Source organism: Mesoplodon densirostris, chromosome X, assembly GCF_025265405.1.
Source record: "Mesoplodon densirostris isolate mMesDen1 chromosome X, mMesDen1 primary haplotype, whole genome shotgun sequence".
Lineage (NCBI taxonomy): Eukaryota > Metazoa > Chordata > Mammalia > Artiodactyla > Ziphiidae > Mesoplodon > Mesoplodon densirostris.
The window spans coordinates 28,749,979-28,768,697 of NC_082681.1; the positions used below are offsets into that span (position 1 = coordinate 28,749,979).

At 44.5% G+C, this 18,719-nt stretch overlaps 1 protein-coding gene across 3 annotated transcripts in view; it reads left to right on the forward strand.

Moving 5' to 3' along the window:
- TENM1 (teneurin transmembrane protein 1) overlaps window positions 1-18,719 on the forward strand; it is a 596,609-nt gene that overhangs the window by 538,857 nt on the left and 39,033 nt on the right. For all 3 annotated transcript variants that reach the window (XM_060088152.1, XM_060088154.1, XM_060088153.1), the window contains 2 exons: window positions 12,931-13,297; window positions 15,101-15,611. In XM_060088152.1, the coding sequence (XP_059944135.1) occupies window positions 12,931-13,297; window positions 15,101-15,611 (878 nt within the window). The remainder of the gene's footprint in view (window positions 1-12,930; window positions 13,298-15,100; window positions 15,612-18,719) is intronic.

An 18,719-nucleotide genomic window follows, 5' to 3' on the forward strand; every position in this document is an offset into this window, starting at 1 on the left:
TGGCATGTGGGATCTTCCTGGACCGGGGCACGAACCCGTGTCCCCTGCATCGGCAGGCGGACTCTCAACCACTGCACCACCAGGGAAGCCCTTTATTTATTTTTTTGAATTTTATTTTATTTTTATACAGCAGGTTCTTATTAGTTATCTATTTTATACATATTAGTGTATATATGTCAATCCCAGTCTCCCAATTCATCCCACCCACCCACCCCCACCACCTTCCCCCCTTGGTGTCGATACGTTTGTTTCTCTACATCTGTGTCTCTAGTTCTGCCCTGCAAACCGGTTCATCCAAAGCAGTGTCTTTAAAGGGGTGAGTCTGGAGCTGGGAGACAATAGCTCACTAACACACTGTGCAATGAGGTGTTGGATTTCCATGTCATTGTTGCTGCTGGAGTCACTCACATATGCTTACGGTTTGGATGAAATGTTAATTAGAGTGGACTGTTTGCCACAGAGGATTTCATCATTACTGAATCCATAAGAAGCTGTTATGGGGAGACCTCAACCAGAGCTGCTCAGTTTGTTTGCTAGAGTGATTCTGACTCCCCTCTTGTTGAAGCTCTGGTACTCAATATGCATCACCATTTTTTGCTTTTGTTTACGCTCAAGTCTGTAGCCTGCCTGCTTCCTTAAATGATTCTGTACACATGATAAGTGGTCAGGTGGCCAGTCTCCAGAGTTCTAGAAGCATGAAGCCTGAGCTGGGCCATCTGTTGAGGATGTGCTGTTTTGTATTACACACAGGGAAGTGGTGGGCAAAACCCGGAAGTGCACTGGAGGCCTAATGAAAATAAGACCAGTTAAATCTTCCCTCTAAATGTTCATTAGGCCATCTGTTCTTATTAGTGTTCTTATCATTTGGAAACATTACAGAGTTAAGATGAGACACAATCTGTGGTGGAATTCTAGTCTAACTTGAAATAAACTTTTGATTAGAGCAATCATGACTTGTGACATTTCTCTTCCCATTTAGAACCCTGCCCACTTCTAAAGATCTCCATGGTGAAATTTTTTAATAGTTCCTTCCTGAAATATTATACCGGAAAACAGGGTTAGCAGTAGCTACAGAAATGAAAACATAATCTCAGAGTGGCTGATCAATGAAATCAGAACATTTCATAAAAGCAGTGCAGTCATACTTCTGGCCTGTAAATTGCTTTAGGTGCCAAAGGGAATTGGAAGCTTGGTCTATCTGTCGAGCCAATACTATAATATTAACAACCTGCAACAGACAAGTTTCTGCAACTGCTCAACAGGAAGAAACGCTACCAAATGATTCTGGGGCCTTCTTCAAATTCCCTGGCTCCTACGCAGGCAAAGCCTTGGCTCTCAACAAGAGACCCACCCGCTACTGCATGAAGACCCACAGTGGTCTTCTCTTTACTCCAAATTCTCTCAGAATGCATGGTCTCATCACCTGGTCTCACATTGGATTTCGTGTTACCTTGGAGTGTTCTCTGGTCATCTCCCCTTCTGTATGTGTATCTTCCACAGTGCTGGCTATACACTGGGAATTTAAGAAATACATGTAAAATTAAATTGAAATAGAGACACAAAAGAAAAAGCAAAAAGACAGTAAAACTTTCATGTTCCTCTCCCCACCCGCAAAAGTGCTGCAAGTGTTAAGTTCTTTGATTGTAATGATAAAGCCCAAGATACAGAGAGATACAAATAGTAAATCGGCAAGTAGCGTCATGTACAATATGTTCTTACAATAACAATCAAATTTACAAACAAATTAGCTGTGGAGTCTGAAGGACATTGTGTAGTTTTCACACTGGGCCTTCATCTCCTGCTGATAGATGACTTTGACTGTAAATTGAAAACTGGAAGTGGTTAAACATTCTGTGTATTCACAAGTGCCATTTCCAAAATTGAGGCTTCGGAGAGGAGATGCAAGAAAGGGTGACGGAAACTCAGAGCAATTATGCCTGTTATGAAGATGAGGTAGTGGCAATTACACAGCAGACTCATACAGAGTGTGTACGTGCTGTTTGCTCTGAGGGAGCCTCTGAGAATAAACTTTTATAGCACCCATCAGGCCTTGGGTCTCTAGAGGAAGGAAAGATTTTCAGCCACTCGGTCAGTGTGCTTTTGGACAGAGCTTATGGCCCCAGGAACCATCTTGGAAGGGATACGTGCTTTTTTCTTAATGAGCTTGAATGAAACTCTTATGTAACAGAGTGGTTTCATTCACTGTGTCTTTCCTATTCTCAAGCTTTTTGGTGTCAGGACCCCTTTACACTCCTAAAAATTGTCGGAGACTTCAAAGAGCTTTTCTCTATGTGGGTTTTATCTATTTACCTTATTAGAAAGTAAAAGTGTGAATTTTTTTAAACACAAAGCTATAGTAGCCTCAGGCACCCTCTGGAAAACTCCACTATATACTCATAAGAAAGTACAAAAGGCAAATAGTATTAAGAATAATTTTGACCTCACAGACCTCCTTGAAAGAGTCTCAGGGATCCCCGAAGTCTGCAGACCAAAATGGAAATACCATATTTCCTCAGTTCTAAGACAGCATGTATTCTAAAACATAGCATCAATTTGATAACTTTAGGTAGTGAGGAGAGATGCTCCATTAAATGTATGCGTTCATTATAAGGCACAACCTCACTTCAGAAAATTTAAAATATGGAAGGGGTAGGAAATACACTTCTTAAGATTGAGGAAATATGGCAACTCCCACTAACCTCAGTGGGTCCCTGGAAACGCAGATTTACTGACTGAAACATGTTGATGAAAATTAGTTTTTCTTAGAGCTAATTTGTGTTTTACAATTTTTAAAATGCATTCATGGACTGAAGATGTTACAGTCAGTGAGGCACTAATGTTCTCATTCAATAAACACTTGCCAACTGTAATACCAGATACTGGAAATACAAAAATGAATGAGACCTCATTCCTGCCCTTGAGGACTCACAGACCTAATAGAAGACAAAGGCAGGCAAACAAATATTTATAGTATAATGGAGAAGCATTGGATCTGAATGAGTCATGGACCTGGAAGAACAGCTTGAAGTACCCAAAGATGGAGCCCTGGGTGTTCAAGAATGCTTGAGGTTAATCACTAGTTTAAGCAATTAGTCATCCTCATAACAAAGGGCTGCCCTAGTGGACTTTGGCACATGTGTCAGTTTCTTTGGGACATTAATTTATGTCAATTTAATTTAATTTTGCAAACACTTTATTTTAATTTATCCAGAGATGTAAACCTAGAAATTTGTTAGACCGGATTGACCATATTGGTATAGTCAGTAGCGCCAGTCAAAAACAAAGCCTAACAGAACATTTTCTTGGTTGTGATTGGATTCAGCTGAGAATAATAGAGCCCCTTCCCCCTGCCCCCCGCCACCACACACACACCAGTGATATAAGCAAGATAGCAGCCAGACTAGTATAGTCCAGGACTGGATGGCAGTTCCACGAGGTCGTCTGGGACCCAGGCTCCTATAATTCTGCCCTGCCCACCTGGCACAGAACTTCCATTTTCATGGCCACCTCATGGCCTAAGACATCTGCTAAAATTCCCCCCACTTATATCCATATTGCATACTGGAAGAAAGGGCAAAAAGAGGCTCCTTCCAGTTGGGTCAGCTCTCCTTAAGCAGCATCAATTTAAAAGTGTAGATACTTCCACACCTCCTCTTACATCTTATTGCCTTGAACTTTATCACATGGCTACAGATAACTGCAAATCAGGCTGGAATGTCTTCAGTTCTAGATAGCAGTATGCCCAAATTTTAAGATTAGTGCACTAAAGGAGGAGGAAGGAGTGGAAGAATGGTAGGGTATGTCTAGAACTAGTAGTCTCTGCCGCAGGCATCTTAGTAACCACAAGTTCAGCATTTTGTTTTGACCCTGATACTGTCTGAGCATCTTCAAATTTCTAAAAGCCATCTGGAAAAAGTTTGGTTTGGGGCACTTGGAAAGCACAATGATACTTTTCAGAGTGATGGTTCCTATTGATCTTCCTTTTAAAAAGTAAATTATTGCAAGATGAAACATGCCGGCTCTGCTTTGGGGGGTTTTTTGTTTGTTTGTTTTGCTTTGCTTTGTTTCCTCAACTTCCAAAATGTTTTTGAAACATTGGGATAGGTGTGATTTAATCTGTAGGCTCTGCAGCAAAATGATTCTAAAGATCAGTGCAATTGTAGCTCTTGATTAGATTGATCCTGGCTATTCATCTGCAATGAATAATGTGACTTACGTGTCAGTTATTCTGATTGGGCAGCCGTGGACACAGACCAGGCTGACACATTTGACCAAAGGTTGAGGGGTTCCTCAGACTCTCCAGCCATTATTCAGAGAAACACAAGAATGTGGATCTGAGATAATGGGAAATAATTTGCCGGTTGACGAGTCCGTGTCGTCTTAGTGTATTTCATCTTCTAATAATTTCCACTTTTTAAAAGCAAGATCAATAAGGGCCATCACTCTCAAAGGTGTCATCCTGCTTTCCGACTGCAGAAAACCAAACTTTCTCCAGACGGTTTTTTCCCTCTTTTATAAATTTGAAGAGGCTCAGACAGTATCAGTGTCAAGAAACGAGAAGGCCATTTGCAAACTGACAGAAAGTGATGCTAACAGTCTGCAGTTGTCAGCTTTTAGAAGCATGGGGAAGTCTAACATGGAGTTGGCAGAACAGCTGGCAGAGAGCACTGCGTCCCGTCACTGCATCTTCCCCCAGGTTGGTGTACTACAGAAGCGATAATCATACGCTTCCTGGAAATTCCTGCTGAAGAGGCCTCAGAGATCAAAAGCAAACAGTCACTTTTTAGATGAGCCACAAGGCTGGAAATGTACTAAAGGAGGGAGATGAGAAGTGTCCTGTTTAGGATAGGGAGACAGGGCCGTTTGGGAAACAGCTGGTTTCTTCAGCACAGTTGAACTTGGGGAAAAGAAGTTATTAGCACTTGGTAGCAATGGCAAAATATAGTAACAGTCATGATGTGTTTCTGAGGCTTTTCCATGAAAAGTAATTTCTTAAAATAGATGGAGTGGAACAGAAGTAGTCTACTGCTCTGTGTCACTAGCAACACCCTGTATCTATTAGAAAAGGAAGGAAATGAAGTCAGCCAAAGGTTGTCAATTACATGAGGGCAGGGCCTAGTCTGTCTTGGTTAGAGCTGGCTCCTTAGTGCCTAGCATAATGCCTAAAATGGGATAAAGAGCCATTTATTGGCAGAAGAAAGGAAAATGAAGTAGCATGTTCTACACTTGGAACTGCACCAAGAGTACTGTTACAAATAACAGTGGGGAATCCAAGTAATAAGCTGAAATATTAGCCATGAAATTGGCTGACAAATGTATGTGAAATAATATATCCCAATATAAGCCAAATGTTTCTTGGAGGACACATAGCTTAAAAGGACTCTCAAGCAATGGAATAAATGAACAAGGAGGGAATGGCTGGTGACAGAGAAGCAAGGGAAACCTTGAAAGAGCATGACGATGTGACTGCACTTAAGAGTTCATGACGGGCTTCCCTGGTGGCACAGTGGTTGAGAGTCCATCTACCGATGCAGGGGACACAGGTTCATGCCCCAGTCCGGGAAGATCCCACATGCCGTGGAGCTGCTGGGCCGGTGAGCCATGGCCGCTGAGCCTGCACATCCGGAGCCTGTGCTCCGCAACGGGAGAGGCTACAGCAGTGAGAAGCCCGCGTACCGCAAAAGAAAGAAAAAAAAAAAAAGAGTTCATGAGAGGGGGCTTCCCTGGTGGCGCAGTGGTTGAGAGTCCGCCTGCCAATGCAGGGGACGCGGGTTCATGCCCCGGTCCGGGAAGATCCCACGTGCTGCAGAGCGGCTGGGCCCGTGAGCCATGGCCACTGAGCCTGCGCGTCCAGAGCCTGTGCTCCGCAACGGGAGAGGCCACAGCAGTGAGAGGCCCGCGTACTGAAAAAAAAAAAAAAAAAAAAAGAGTTCATGAGAGGGACTTCCCTGGCGGTCCAGTGGTTAGGACTCTGCACTTCCATTTCAGGGGGCACAGGTTCGATCCCTGGTTGGGGAACTAAGATTCCACAAGCCGTGAGGCACAGCCAAAAAAAAAAAAAAAATCAAATAAGGGTTCATGAGATAGCCAAGGAATAGAACATGTCCATAGTCAGACAGGAATGAGATGAAATACAGGCATGCTCCATAATAAAAAGTAGCCTTTGCAGAGCTCTTTCTGTGTACCAGGCACCGTGCTAAGTGCTTTATGTAGATTTTTTTTGTATAATTCCTATAATAAATTTTTGAGAAGGTATTATTACTATACCCAATTTCTAGATAAGTAACCTGAGGCTCAGAGAGGTTAACTGATTTGCTCCAAGGTCACAGAGTTAGCAAATAACAAAATTTTGAACCCAGGAAGTCTTAACTCTGAAGCCTGAGCTCCTAACCACTTCCTTCTACTGCATCTGAGCCTTTTTCTACAGAGAGAGTATATAGCTTCCATCAGATTCTCAAAGGGCTTTGTAAATCCAAAAAAGTATGAGAAACAGTGTAGCAGACTCTAAGCCCATGAAGGCAGGGACTATATCTGAATCAGCACTCGGATATTTGCGAGAGGGGTGGAGGGACAGCTATGTTAACGTGTGAATGTACTGGTGAAGATCTGGCCTCCAAATTGATTCTCCTGCATGAGTCTGGTCTCCCTCCAGCCTGCTCCCCAAACTGCAGCCTAAGTAATCTTTCTAAAGCCCTAGTCTGACCATGTCAACCCCCAACTTTAAAGATCTTCATTGACTCCTCAACACCCTCAGTTCAAGTCTAAAGTCCTTAGCCTACACAGCCCTTCATGGCTCAATGCAGCGGTTCTCAACAAGGGACAGTTTTCCCCTTAGGGGACATTTGGTAATGTCTGGAGACATTTTTGGTTGTCACAGCTCAAGGGAAGGTGCTACTTGCATTTAGTGAATAAAGGCCAGAGACGCTGCTAAATATCTTGTACTGCACAGGACAGGCCCCACAACAAAGAATCATCTGGTCCCAAGTGACAATAGTGCCTCAGTGGAGAGACTTAAAATTAGTCCTCGGCAAACACTGAAACTTCATTTACCACCACTACCTACCCTACTTACGCTCCAGCAACCCCAGACTGCGGTGAGCTCCACACTCCCGTATGGTTTCGTGCTTCTGTGCTTTTGTTCATTCTTTTCCCTCTGCTGAGATCACTCTTCCCACCTTGCTTTTTCTTAGTACCTTTGCTTCATCCTTCAAGATTAAGTTTACATTTCTCTTCTAGGAGTATTGCCCCAAACTTCCTCCTCTGTGTTCCCATGTCATCCTGGGCACGTGTCTATCGTGTCACTTAACCACGTGATATTGAAATGACCTGTTTCTGTATCTGCCTTCTGTCACTTGACCATGAACTCATAAAGGGCAGGGACCTTTTTTATTTACCTTTATAATAGTGCCTGAGACAGAGTAGGCACCACAAAGCATTGAACTGAAAGATAACGAATGACAGAGAGAAAGACAAATCACTCAACTCCTAATGAGCTTTGACCTTCGCAGCAACAACAACAAAAAAAGGTTGAAATCAACCTTTAGGTTGAATCTAACCAGGTAAAGGGGAGGCCAGACTTGGTGAGGAGAGCGTGAAGAAACCTGTCCACTCTTCTAGGTGAGGAATCAGACGGCATAGAGGCAAAGAGCAGACATCTGAAAATGGGGATATTGATAGTTACTTTCTCAAGTGATTGCTCTAAGCATATAAAGTAATAATCCATGTAAAGAGCCTCATACATAGGAAGCACTCAATAAACAGTAGTTACTTTTATTAAAGGCTCAGATGAGTGGGCCTGTAATTTTACAGATGTTATTGATTAGGACCAGTTCAAAGGAAGGGGCAGCACCTATTTATATTTAAAAAGTAGGTCAATTAAAAAAATTTTTTTTTTTTTTTTGCGGTACGCGGGCCTCTCACTGTTGTGGCCTCTCCCGTTGCGGAGCCCAGGCTCCGGACGCGCAGGCTTAGTGGCCATGGCTCATGGGCCCAGCCGCTCCGCGGCATGTGGGATCTTCCCGGACCGGGGCACAAACCCGCGTCCCCTGCATCGGCAGGCGGGCTCTCCACCACTGTGCCACCAGGGAAGCCCCTAAAGAAAAATATTAAGGCAATAATAGTGCAAGTGGTGGACAGCTAAGGCAAAATTCATGAAGCTGTTATGTGGACACCTGCAGTCTGGGAAAAGGAGCTGAAAAGGAACTATATTGAATGGTGACTGGACTAGGTTCCTTCTAGCGCTAAAGGTTTATGACTTTGAGAGCATTTTTCATGTTAATACCATTTGCTATCCCATACTTTGTCCACGCACTGGGCTCAGTAAGTACCTTGCCTCCTTATCACAATTAATCCACGCAATATCTCTGAAAAGTAGATAGACTATCATTAGCTTCTTTTCCTTATTGCAGATGAAGAAATCAGAGACTCATAGAAGATACCTCATTTGCCTAGGGTTACACAGTAGTATGGGAAGGAACCAGCCTCCGTTTACAAATTATGATCTGTGTCTACAGTGTGAGATAACTGAGGAATTTTCTAGTTTAATCTAATCAAGGGCTCATATTTAGATACTGCTGTTACACATGGATTTTCCCCGATAGGATTCTGTTGCTTTATAAACTACTACTTAGGTCAAAATCAGCTGGCTCTTTAAACCAGCCATGGGACTGGCTGACCTGAGAGCCAAGTGCCTTCAAGGCAGATTTTCAATTAGCAGAGGAAGACACGGTGCTGTCAAGGCTTGACATCCAGACCAAGAGCCCCTTTCTGCCCTGGGTTATTTCTCAGGGAAGGTTGTTGGGAGATGGGCACATTCTACCAGCTGGCGGCTACACCAGTGACCTTTAATGCTAGTTTAGCTTGAATACATTTTGACATTTCAAGCAAATTAACGTATTTTTACAAGGTGGGGCGATGACCACAAATTAGGCCAAATGGTTTGCCTGCAGACTGGGTTACTGTGCAAAGATTCTCCCACCACCCCCAAAAGAAATGTTTATTTCTCTCCACCTGGATAAATGCCAACAGCCCTCAGGGGTTAACCTTAGCCCCACCTCAGTAGTCTATAATTCTGGGGTCTCTCTGCAACTAACAGATGCTAATTCTGACAGCCGGAATGAGCGCAAAGACTCCAATCCGCATGTTATGTTGTGTGTTATGGAAATGCCTTGGTATAAAGCACCAGTTCCTTGAAAAATTACGTGGAAAAGGGAGTATCTAACATGAGAAGCAGATAGAAGGAACTAACAACCTACGAGAGGTGAAAAGATCAAGTTTCTGAAAAGACAGACCCTAGACTACTAAGTGGCCACACATCTTTCATCTGAGGCGTTTTCAGAGACAAATCAAATGGGAATTAAAGGGATTCTGTGTAGCTCGTACAGAAAGTGTCTCAGAAGCACAGAGGCCACTTTAGTCACAGGAAACTGCCAGAGGGTGACTTATTTGATGGAACAGAAAACAAACAGACACAATAGCTGGTGTATTTTTGAGGCAATTTTAAACCTAATAAACATGACACCAATAGTGTTGACTTAAATCAGCTTGGGCGAGTTGGAGAATTTAACAGCTCATCTTCCAACTACCAGCCTTTGTCTCAGAGGCAGCCTTGACAGCAGAGAACAGAGTCCAAAACATGTCCTTCTCTGACTTCTGCCAGGTGTGTGCCGTCCCCGGCCTCTGCCCCGGCCTCAGCTCTCAGAGTGGGGATAATTAGAACGTCATTTCTGCCAGCTTTGTTTTTTCTGGGTCACTGACTTCAGACTTGATCAAAATACGAGTGTTGGACTGAAATCAATTGGTTTCCTCTTCCTCAGCCAGCCCCAGCTTATTTCCTGGGGGACTGTGCTCCAGAGGCCCAGCGTGCACAGACAGCTTCTGTAGCAGCCTGATGGTGTGTATAGAGGTCCAGAGTGAGGGCTGTGGAGGGGTCCACAGCGCAGGCGCTCCATCTCCCTGCTCTCCCTCTCCGTGGCAGGGTGCTGACATGCAAGGGCCTCAGACAGACGTGCTGAGGCACACATCACAGCAAACTGCTCTGGGAGCTGTTAAGGCTGGTGTTTAATGTTTATCCAATGGCCTCAGTCTGAAAGGCTCTGTAGAACATGCATAACAGAAGCTCAGCTTTATACTCCATTAGCATTCAAATTCCTAGCTGTCCAGAGGCATATGGTACTGACCAGAGAAGGCCAGCCTATGTCGAGGCTGAGGGCATGTAGAGCCAGGAGGACAGGTTGAGGCTGCTGGGTGTCTGGGAGAGACACTCAGAGACAGGGGGCAAAGAGTCCCAAGTGGTACAAGAGGGGAGGTCAAAGACAACCTTTGCCTTCTTTATAACATCACCAGTTGCCCTCCATTAAGAGACAGAATTAGAGAGAAGGGCTTTATCTCAGACTGGCCTTTGTCCACTTCATTACTGAGTGGAAGGCCTCTTCCAACCTGGAAATAGTGGGCCTCAGAACGTGATGATAGCTTATATCTTGTTTTCAGACTTTGGGATTCAGTGAGAAAAACAAAGCTTTCCTCGGGCTTTCACTCAAGGCAAAAAGAATTGCAGCTACATTACTGTTACTATCTTGGCCAGGAATGGGGCAGACTCTTCTGCCTTTGCTTAGCCATAAGAGAAGAGAAATAAAGTACAGAATAAGTGAGTGGTGGAGTCGAGAGTGCACGTAACATAGTGCTCTGAGAAGTGCCCGGTGATAAATAGCAGCTGTCGAGGAAATGTCAGGGTAGGCATTGGGCTGACTCCTGTGTCGAGAAAGGAACTAGAGTAGATCTGTGTTTGCTTGGCCTGTGTGTCCCAGTGCCCAGCACAGCACTTGGCACCAGCACGCCAGACACACACACACACACACACACACACACACACACACACACACACACACACACACACACCAGTCCTTTCGCTTCTAACTCCTTGATGTGTCTCAAATCCATCTACTTCTCTCCACCCCCACTGTCGCCAACCTAATTCAGGCCACCATCATCCCTCACCTGAACCACTGCAGGAGCCTCTTACCTAGCGGCCTGTCTCCCACCTCACCTCCTCCTCCAATATGATCTCAACAGCAGACAGTGTGATCCCTCTAGAACCCAAATATGATTATGTCACATCCCTACTTAAAGCCATCAGAATAAAACTGGACATGTACACCTCTCCATTACCTGGTGTATTAGTCTGCTGGGGCTACCACAACGAAACACCGCAGACCAGGTGGCTTTAACAAGAGAAAGTGATACTCTCATAGTTCTGGAGGCGGGAAGTTCAAGATCAAGGTGTTGGCAGGTTTGGCTTCTCCTGAGATCTCTCTTCTTGGCTTGCAGACGCCCATCCTCTTACTGTGTCTTCACATGGGCTTTTCTCTGTGCATACACATTCCTGGTATTTCCTTCTTCTTTTTTTTTTTTGTGGTACGCGGGCCTCTCACTGTTGTGGATTCTCCTGTTGTGGAGCACAGGCTCCAGACGCGCAGGCTCAGCGGCCATGGCTCACGGGCCTAGCCGCTCCACGGCGTGTGAGATCTTCCCGGACCAGGGCACGAACCCGTGTCCCCTGCATCAGCAGGCGGACTCTCAACCACTGCGCCACCAGGGAAGCCCTCCCTCTTCTTATAAGGACCTGAGAGCCCCACCCTTATGACCTCATTTAACCTTTATTACCTCTGTCAAGGCCTCATCTCCAAATACAGTCACATTAGAGGTTAGACTTCAGCATATGAATTTAGGGGGGCACAATTCAGTCCTGATACCTAGCCACTGTCTACCTCCTGATTCTCACCAATCACCTCTCCCATCACTCAGCCTGTATTAGCCTTACTGGACTGTTTGTAGTATCTGGATGGGCCATACTGTCTCTAATCTCTGAACCTTTACCCATGCTGCTCCCTCTCCCTGGATTGCCCTCAACTCTGCTGCTTGCCATTTCCACCCCATTCCTCTCCTACTGGTCACTGCAGACCCTATTTGGGTACCACCTTCTCTGGAAATACCCTGCCTCCTGACTCCTAGTCTGGGTAAAGAGCTCTCACGTCCTCTCTGCTGCATCCTTCTCATGACATGGAGAGTAATTGCCTGATGGCTCTCCAAGGGTTCTTGTAGACCATGAGGCATTCGAAGACAGAAGCTGTGTCATTTTGGAGATCTTTTGAATGCCCAAAGCCTAGCACAAGGCTTAGCACTGAGAAGGTGCTCAGCAAACATCCAATGAAAGAACAAACCAACCTATTTCTTTGCTGAGGAAAGAAGGATATGGAGTGAACCAGGCCAAGCCACATGAGCAGTGCATTACAACCTAGGATTCCAAATCCCCAGCTGATGAACTGTACCTGAGTATTCCACAAGACAGATGCTAGGTCTGTGCCAATGAAAGGTCCTGTCCCAAAAGGTTGCTGATAGAGTAAAATCGGGTTTCTCTAGCACTCTGTTGTCCAGATGCCTCTATGACTTTGCTGTTCCATGCATCTACAGAGCAGTGAGAGAGATTTGCATCTCATAGTGCCACAGAAGCCCTAGAGCAGTGGTCCTCAAACTTTATTGTGCTTCAGAATCACGTGGAGGACTTGTTAAAACATGGTTGGCTGGGCTCCAACTCCAGAGTTTCTGATTCAATAAGTCTAGGTTGGGGCATGAGAATTTGCATTTCTAACTGGTTCTCAGGTGATGCTCTTGCTGCTGGTCCAGAGAGCACACTCTGAGAAGGATCCTTCTGGAATTATAGCAGCAAATAATTCACATTATGTTGGAAATGGCATAAATGGTAAATGTGTTTACCAGAGCACTTAATCAACTGTCCTACCGAATTTTGCCAGATAACACCAACATTGCTGAAATTCATGAGACGGGGAACCAATAAACCAATTTTTCTTTCAAGGTAAAACGGCCCCAGAAAGATATTGTAACCTAATGGTGTGTGTTCTGTTCTTTTTGCAGGTGCGATTAGAGTGGCCAACAGACCTTGCAGTCAATCCCTTGGACAATTCATTGTATGTCTTGGATAACAACATTGTGCTTCAAATTTCTGAGAACAGGCGAGTGCGGATCATTGCAGGGCGCCCCATTCACTGCCAGGTGCCAGGCATCGATCATTTCTTGGTCAGCAAGGTAGCAATTCACTCCACTCTGGAGTCGGCAAGGGCCATCAGCGTCTCCCACAGCGGGCTGCTCTTCATAGCTGAAACAGACGAGAGGAAAGTAAACCGCATTCAGCAAGTTACCACCAATGGCGAGATCTCCATCATGGCTGGTGCCCCCACTGACTGTGACTGCAAAATTGATCCCAACTGTGACTGTTTTTCAGGTATGACCTTTTTAGCAATTCAGCAGCTCCCCCTCTCTGTTTTCAAAAGAAAAACGTGCATCAGAAAAGTCAAAAAAAGAAGAAAAGTATTACTTGTAAACATTGGTGTGAGGCAGTGGAGAAAGCAATGGATTGGGGGTCAGACCGCTTAGTATCTTGTCCTTGTTCTGCAACTGACTCACTGAGTGACCCTAGGAAAGCCATAAAACCCCTTCATGACTCACTTCATCTGCTAAGTAGAGAGACCACGTGTCTCAGTTATATCACCTTGCTGTTTTGAAGATAAACTAGTATAATAAAAGTTTTGGTACTCTAAGAAGCTAAGACCACTCTACAAATGTAAGATCATGATATTATTTGTACTTTGGAGAAAGGGAAGCTAGGTAAAACCTACATATACTGATTTAGCTAAGGAAAAAATTACTTCCAATAAGTGACTGGTTTCCAGATTAACAATGTGTGCTATTTGAAACCCAAAGGACTAGAAGCAGACTGCTTTCAGGATACAAGGGCAAAATTAAATCTCACAATGGAGGGTTCTCAGGACATCAGTCTCCTACTTACACTGTTTTTTTTTTTTATATATATATAGATTTATTTATTAATTTATTTATTTTTGGCTGCGCTGGGTCTTTGTTGCTGTGCGCGGGCTTTCTCTAGTTGCAGCCAGCAGGGGCTGCTCTTTGTTGTGGTGCGCGGGCTTCTCATTGCGGTGGCCTCTCTTGTTGCGGAGCACGGGCTCTAGGCGTGCGGGCTTCAATAGCGGTGGCGCGTGGGCTCAGTAGTTGTGGCTCGTGGGCTCTAGAGCGCAGGCTAAGTAGTTGTGGCGCACGGGCTTAGTTGCTCCGCGGCATGTGGGATCTTCCTGGACCAGGGCTCGAACCCGTGTCCCCTGCATTGGCAGGCAGATTCTTATTAACCACCGCACCGCCAGGGAAGCCCACATTGTTTTTTTTTTTAATCCAAACTTTTCTCCATAACCAATAGTGCCCTTTACTTCCAATTGAAATAGGGGGGAAAAAAAAGCCTTTTCTCCAAATCACAGAGTGGATATTCCAGACAGTAAACAGTCCTGTAAATGTCAATAGATGCATTTATTGCTGGTACGTGGACATCCCTCCATGCTGCATGCAGTCCTATTAAACCGCTCATCCACGCCCAAATGGTTCTTTTAATCTTTACCTTTCCTTGGGACAGAGGAATCAAGAGTGAGCAACTTGGTCAATATGACTTTTGATTGATATTTCCAATGTTTTCCTAGACAACTAGTTTTATAGTTATTTTGCTAATTGGTATCTTTCTTTCAAGGCAAGACTGGAATGTTTATTCCAGTTATCAAATTTGATGTACTGAATCATTGTTGCACTTGCAGACTTAGTGTACTTTGACAATGTGACAGTGAAAGTTAACAGAAGAAAGGTGTCTGGGCACAGTAGGACTGGAAAGCCCTGAGATAGATGCTGTGAGCATGGACAGGCGTAAGTCTCTGGCTAGGTCTGGGGTGGCTGTCATCATTTGCTGTTTTTGTATCTTTCAATGCAATAGATACAGAAGAGCAGGATTGACGATTTCACAAAACTGGTGTTAACTGAGAGAATTACATCTCACTGTTCATCTTTAGCGGCACTGACTCAAGAATTGTGAATAATGGGTTTCAAATATCCAGCTGGGGCATGTGGAGAATGTTGGTTCACTGATTGTTCCCTTTAAAATGATTCTTGATGCACAGCGATTTCTGTATATGGTATGTTTGTATAAATGCTTGTGACCACAACTATTAACATCAGGGTCTTTCTCCCACAGGTGATGGTGGCTATGCCAAAGATGCAAAGATGAAAGCCCCTTCCTCCTTAGCAGTGTCACCTGATGGTACCCTCTATGTGGCAGACCTTGGGAATGTTCGAATTCGTACCATTAGCAGGAACCAAGCCCACTTGAATGACATGAACCTTTATGAGATTGCATCACCTGCTGATCAGGAACTGTACCAGTTCACTGTCAATGGAACCCACCTGCACACCTTGAACTTGATAACGAGGGACTATGTGTATAATTTCACCTACAATGCCGAAGGCGACTTGGGTGCGATTACCAGCAACAACGGCAATTCTGTGCACATTCGCCGAGACGCAAGCGGGATGCCCCTTTGGCTTGTGGTGCCTGGCGGGCAGGTGTACTGGCTGACCATAAGCAGCAACGGAGTCCTGAAAAGAGTGTCAGCCCAAGGCTACAATCTGGCCTTGATGACCTATCCAGGGAACACAGGGCTTCTGGCTACCAAAAGTAACGAAAATGGATGGACAACCGTTTATGAGTAAGTTTCAAATTCTCAACATGGGGTTTGTTAGGTTTGCATTTGTAATTGTATTACAGTGGGAAAATGACTTAGTAATTGCTGAGTGTTGCATGCTATTTTCTCCTAACAGCCACAATAAAAAAAAAAAAAAAGTCAAGGAGAAAATTTTACCCAACTCCTAGGCTTTGAACCCATTTCTCCAGAGCACTTTTGCAGGGCATAATAATAAAAACATAGGCTGAATGAAGAATCAAGCGTGGCACTGCATGAGACAAGAATGAGGCGGAAGTCCATGTGCTCGAGAAATTTACAGCATAGCTGGGAAGACAAGGGAAAATTAAATGACAAAACTAGAAAATAGTTCTAAAGTAGCAAAGAAGCAGTGTAGTTTAACTAGTATTTATTGATCCCTGTGGGGTTTAATGAATGAATGAATGTGTGCACAGCCCAGCCCAGCCCAACTCAGTTTAAGTTGTGAAATGACGTGGGGCAAATGCTGAAACAGGAGAAGCTGCACTCCACTGGCTGCTTCTGGGAAATGTGGAGTCAAAAGCTTCAGTACAGTCCTGCGCCCTCCCCCCAGTTTCCCTGCACAAGGCAAAGACTCCAATACATTTGGGTATTCACAGACCGGATCTGTGATAACTTTGTTTAACTGGGAATTAACAGAAGGTGTGTCTGACGGCAGGCTACTAGGAGGTGTCCTGTCATGGAAATAGAGACCATTGTCCTTGCCTTTTAAGGCTGGGCAATGTTATTTGCAAGTCAACCCATTTAGAAAGCTAGTTTGCTAGCACTCGGCAAGCATCTTCCCCACGAAGGGAACTGCTGAATTTTTAACCAGTTTTCCAAGTGAAGATAATCCATGGAACTGAACCCAGAGCCTGAAATGGCATTCAAGTTGAGGAACGTGAGAAGCGGAGATACTAAATACGAGGAGTTCCAGGTGTGACTCTTCCGTGAGAATGTAGGGAATATGAAGAGAATAGATCCCACGAAACCCTCCTGAGGAAAGGGACAAAACAGTTGGCCTTCAAGTTTTGGATCATTTCCCGAAGAAATGCCACTTATACAAAAGAGCTGGACAGCTATTTTAGTTTCACTGGGAAAAATGTATTCAGTTTCTGTTGCAGGTCTTCCTCTATTTCTTGAAAAATTTCTCTTACATCTTAATGAAAGTAATAAAAGCTACTGTTCACTGAGGGTTTACTATGTGCTAGGTCCTAGGGTAGGTGATTTACATAAAGCATTTTGTTTGATCCCCAAAATAACAACATGGGATACGTGCTCCTGGTTTGCCTATTTTATGGATGAGGAAACCGAGGCCCAGCATGGTGAGCTTGTCCTGATTCACAGAGATGTCCAGGATTCAAACTGCAACAGTCTGACTCAAGAGCCCACATTTTGAAATATACTACCCTTAAGAAAGATAAAAGTTCTAATGAGAATTCTTTTTTTCACAAATTCACACAAGATCACACTGCAGCTGAAATTAGACAAATAGCTTTGTGTGTGTGTGTGTGTGTGTGTGTGTGTGTGGTACGCGGGACTCTCACTGTTGCATCCTCTCCCGTTGTGGAGCACAGGCTCCGGACGCGCAGGCTCAGTGGCCATGGCTCACGGGCCCAGCCACTCCGTGGCATGTGGGATCTTCCCGGACTGGGGCATGAACCCGTGTTCCCTGCATCAGCAGGCGGACTCTCAACCACTGCGCCACCAGGGAAGCCCGACGAATAACTATTTTGAAAGCTAATGGTTAAATTCAGTTAAGCAACAAGAAATGGCAGAATTATTAACTAGTTTTCAAAATAACCAGTTCAACCGTTCACTTATTTACCAATCATCACATTGTACACTTGAAATACATGCAATTTTATTTGTCAGTTATACCTCAATAAAACTAGAGGAATAAAACCCCACAAAATAACCCATTTAACCATTCATTTATTTATTCAACAAATATTTGCTAAGCAGCTAGTATACGCCTGGCAGCGTTCTGGTGCTGGGGATATAGCTGTGAACAAGACAGATACAAATCCCTACCTTCATAGTGCTTACATTGTACTGGAGGGAGACAAGTAAAATGCACAGAACTTCAGATGGTGATAAGTTCTGTGAAGGAAATAAAGCAGGGTCGGGGAATCAAGATTTGGGAGCAGAAGGGGTTTTTATTTCAGGTTGGGTGGTCAGGGAAGGCCTCACTCAGAAGGTGACATTTGAGTAAAGACCTGTAGGAGGTGAGGGAGTGAGTCGTGTGGGTATCTGGCGGGGAGGAAGGGGGAAAACATTGCAAGCAGAGTGAACAGCAAGTGCAAAGGCCCTGCAGCAGGAACAAATCTGACATGTTCAAGGAATAGTAAGGCAGCCACTGTGACTGGAGTGGAGTGAACAATCATAGTAGGGAGACAAGATAACGAAGTGGCCAGGGCCACTTCACATAGGGCTTTGCAGGCCTCTGTAAAGACTTTCTGACTCTGAGTAAAAGGTGGGACCACTGGAGAGCTTCAAGTAAAGGAGTGACAGTATCTGCCTTACATTTGTAAATCACTCTGTATTGCAAACAGACTGTATGGTGGAAGTAGAGGAATCTAATGGAGGGAGGGGGCTATTGCAATAATCCAGGCAAAATGGTGACTTAGACCAGGGAGTGAGGGCAGTAAGTGATAATATTCTAAATATATTTTGACAATAGAGCCGTCAGGACTGACAGATGGGATGTGGGGTATGAGGGAAAAAAAGGGTCAGAAATAACTCCAAGGTTTTTGGCCTGAGCAAGTGGGTGTTGGACTTGCCATTTACCAGGATGGGGAAGACCAGGCAAGGAGTACCTGATGCTGGGTGAGAGTTCAGGGTTGGATATGATCAGTTTAGACGTCCAAGGGAAAATAGCAAGTTGGCAGTTGGATTTATGAGTCTGGAATTGAGGGGAGAGGCTGGACACGTGAAATTTGGAGATCCAGATTTAGCGTCCACCAGTGTTTTGGTTGTGTTTAAAGCCACGAGATCTTCATGGAAAAGTGAGTGTAGTCAAGGAAGAAAAGAGATCTGATGATGGAACCTAGAGCACCCCAACACTGAGTTGAAGATATGAAGAGGAACCAGCAAAAGAGACTGAGAAAGAAAGTC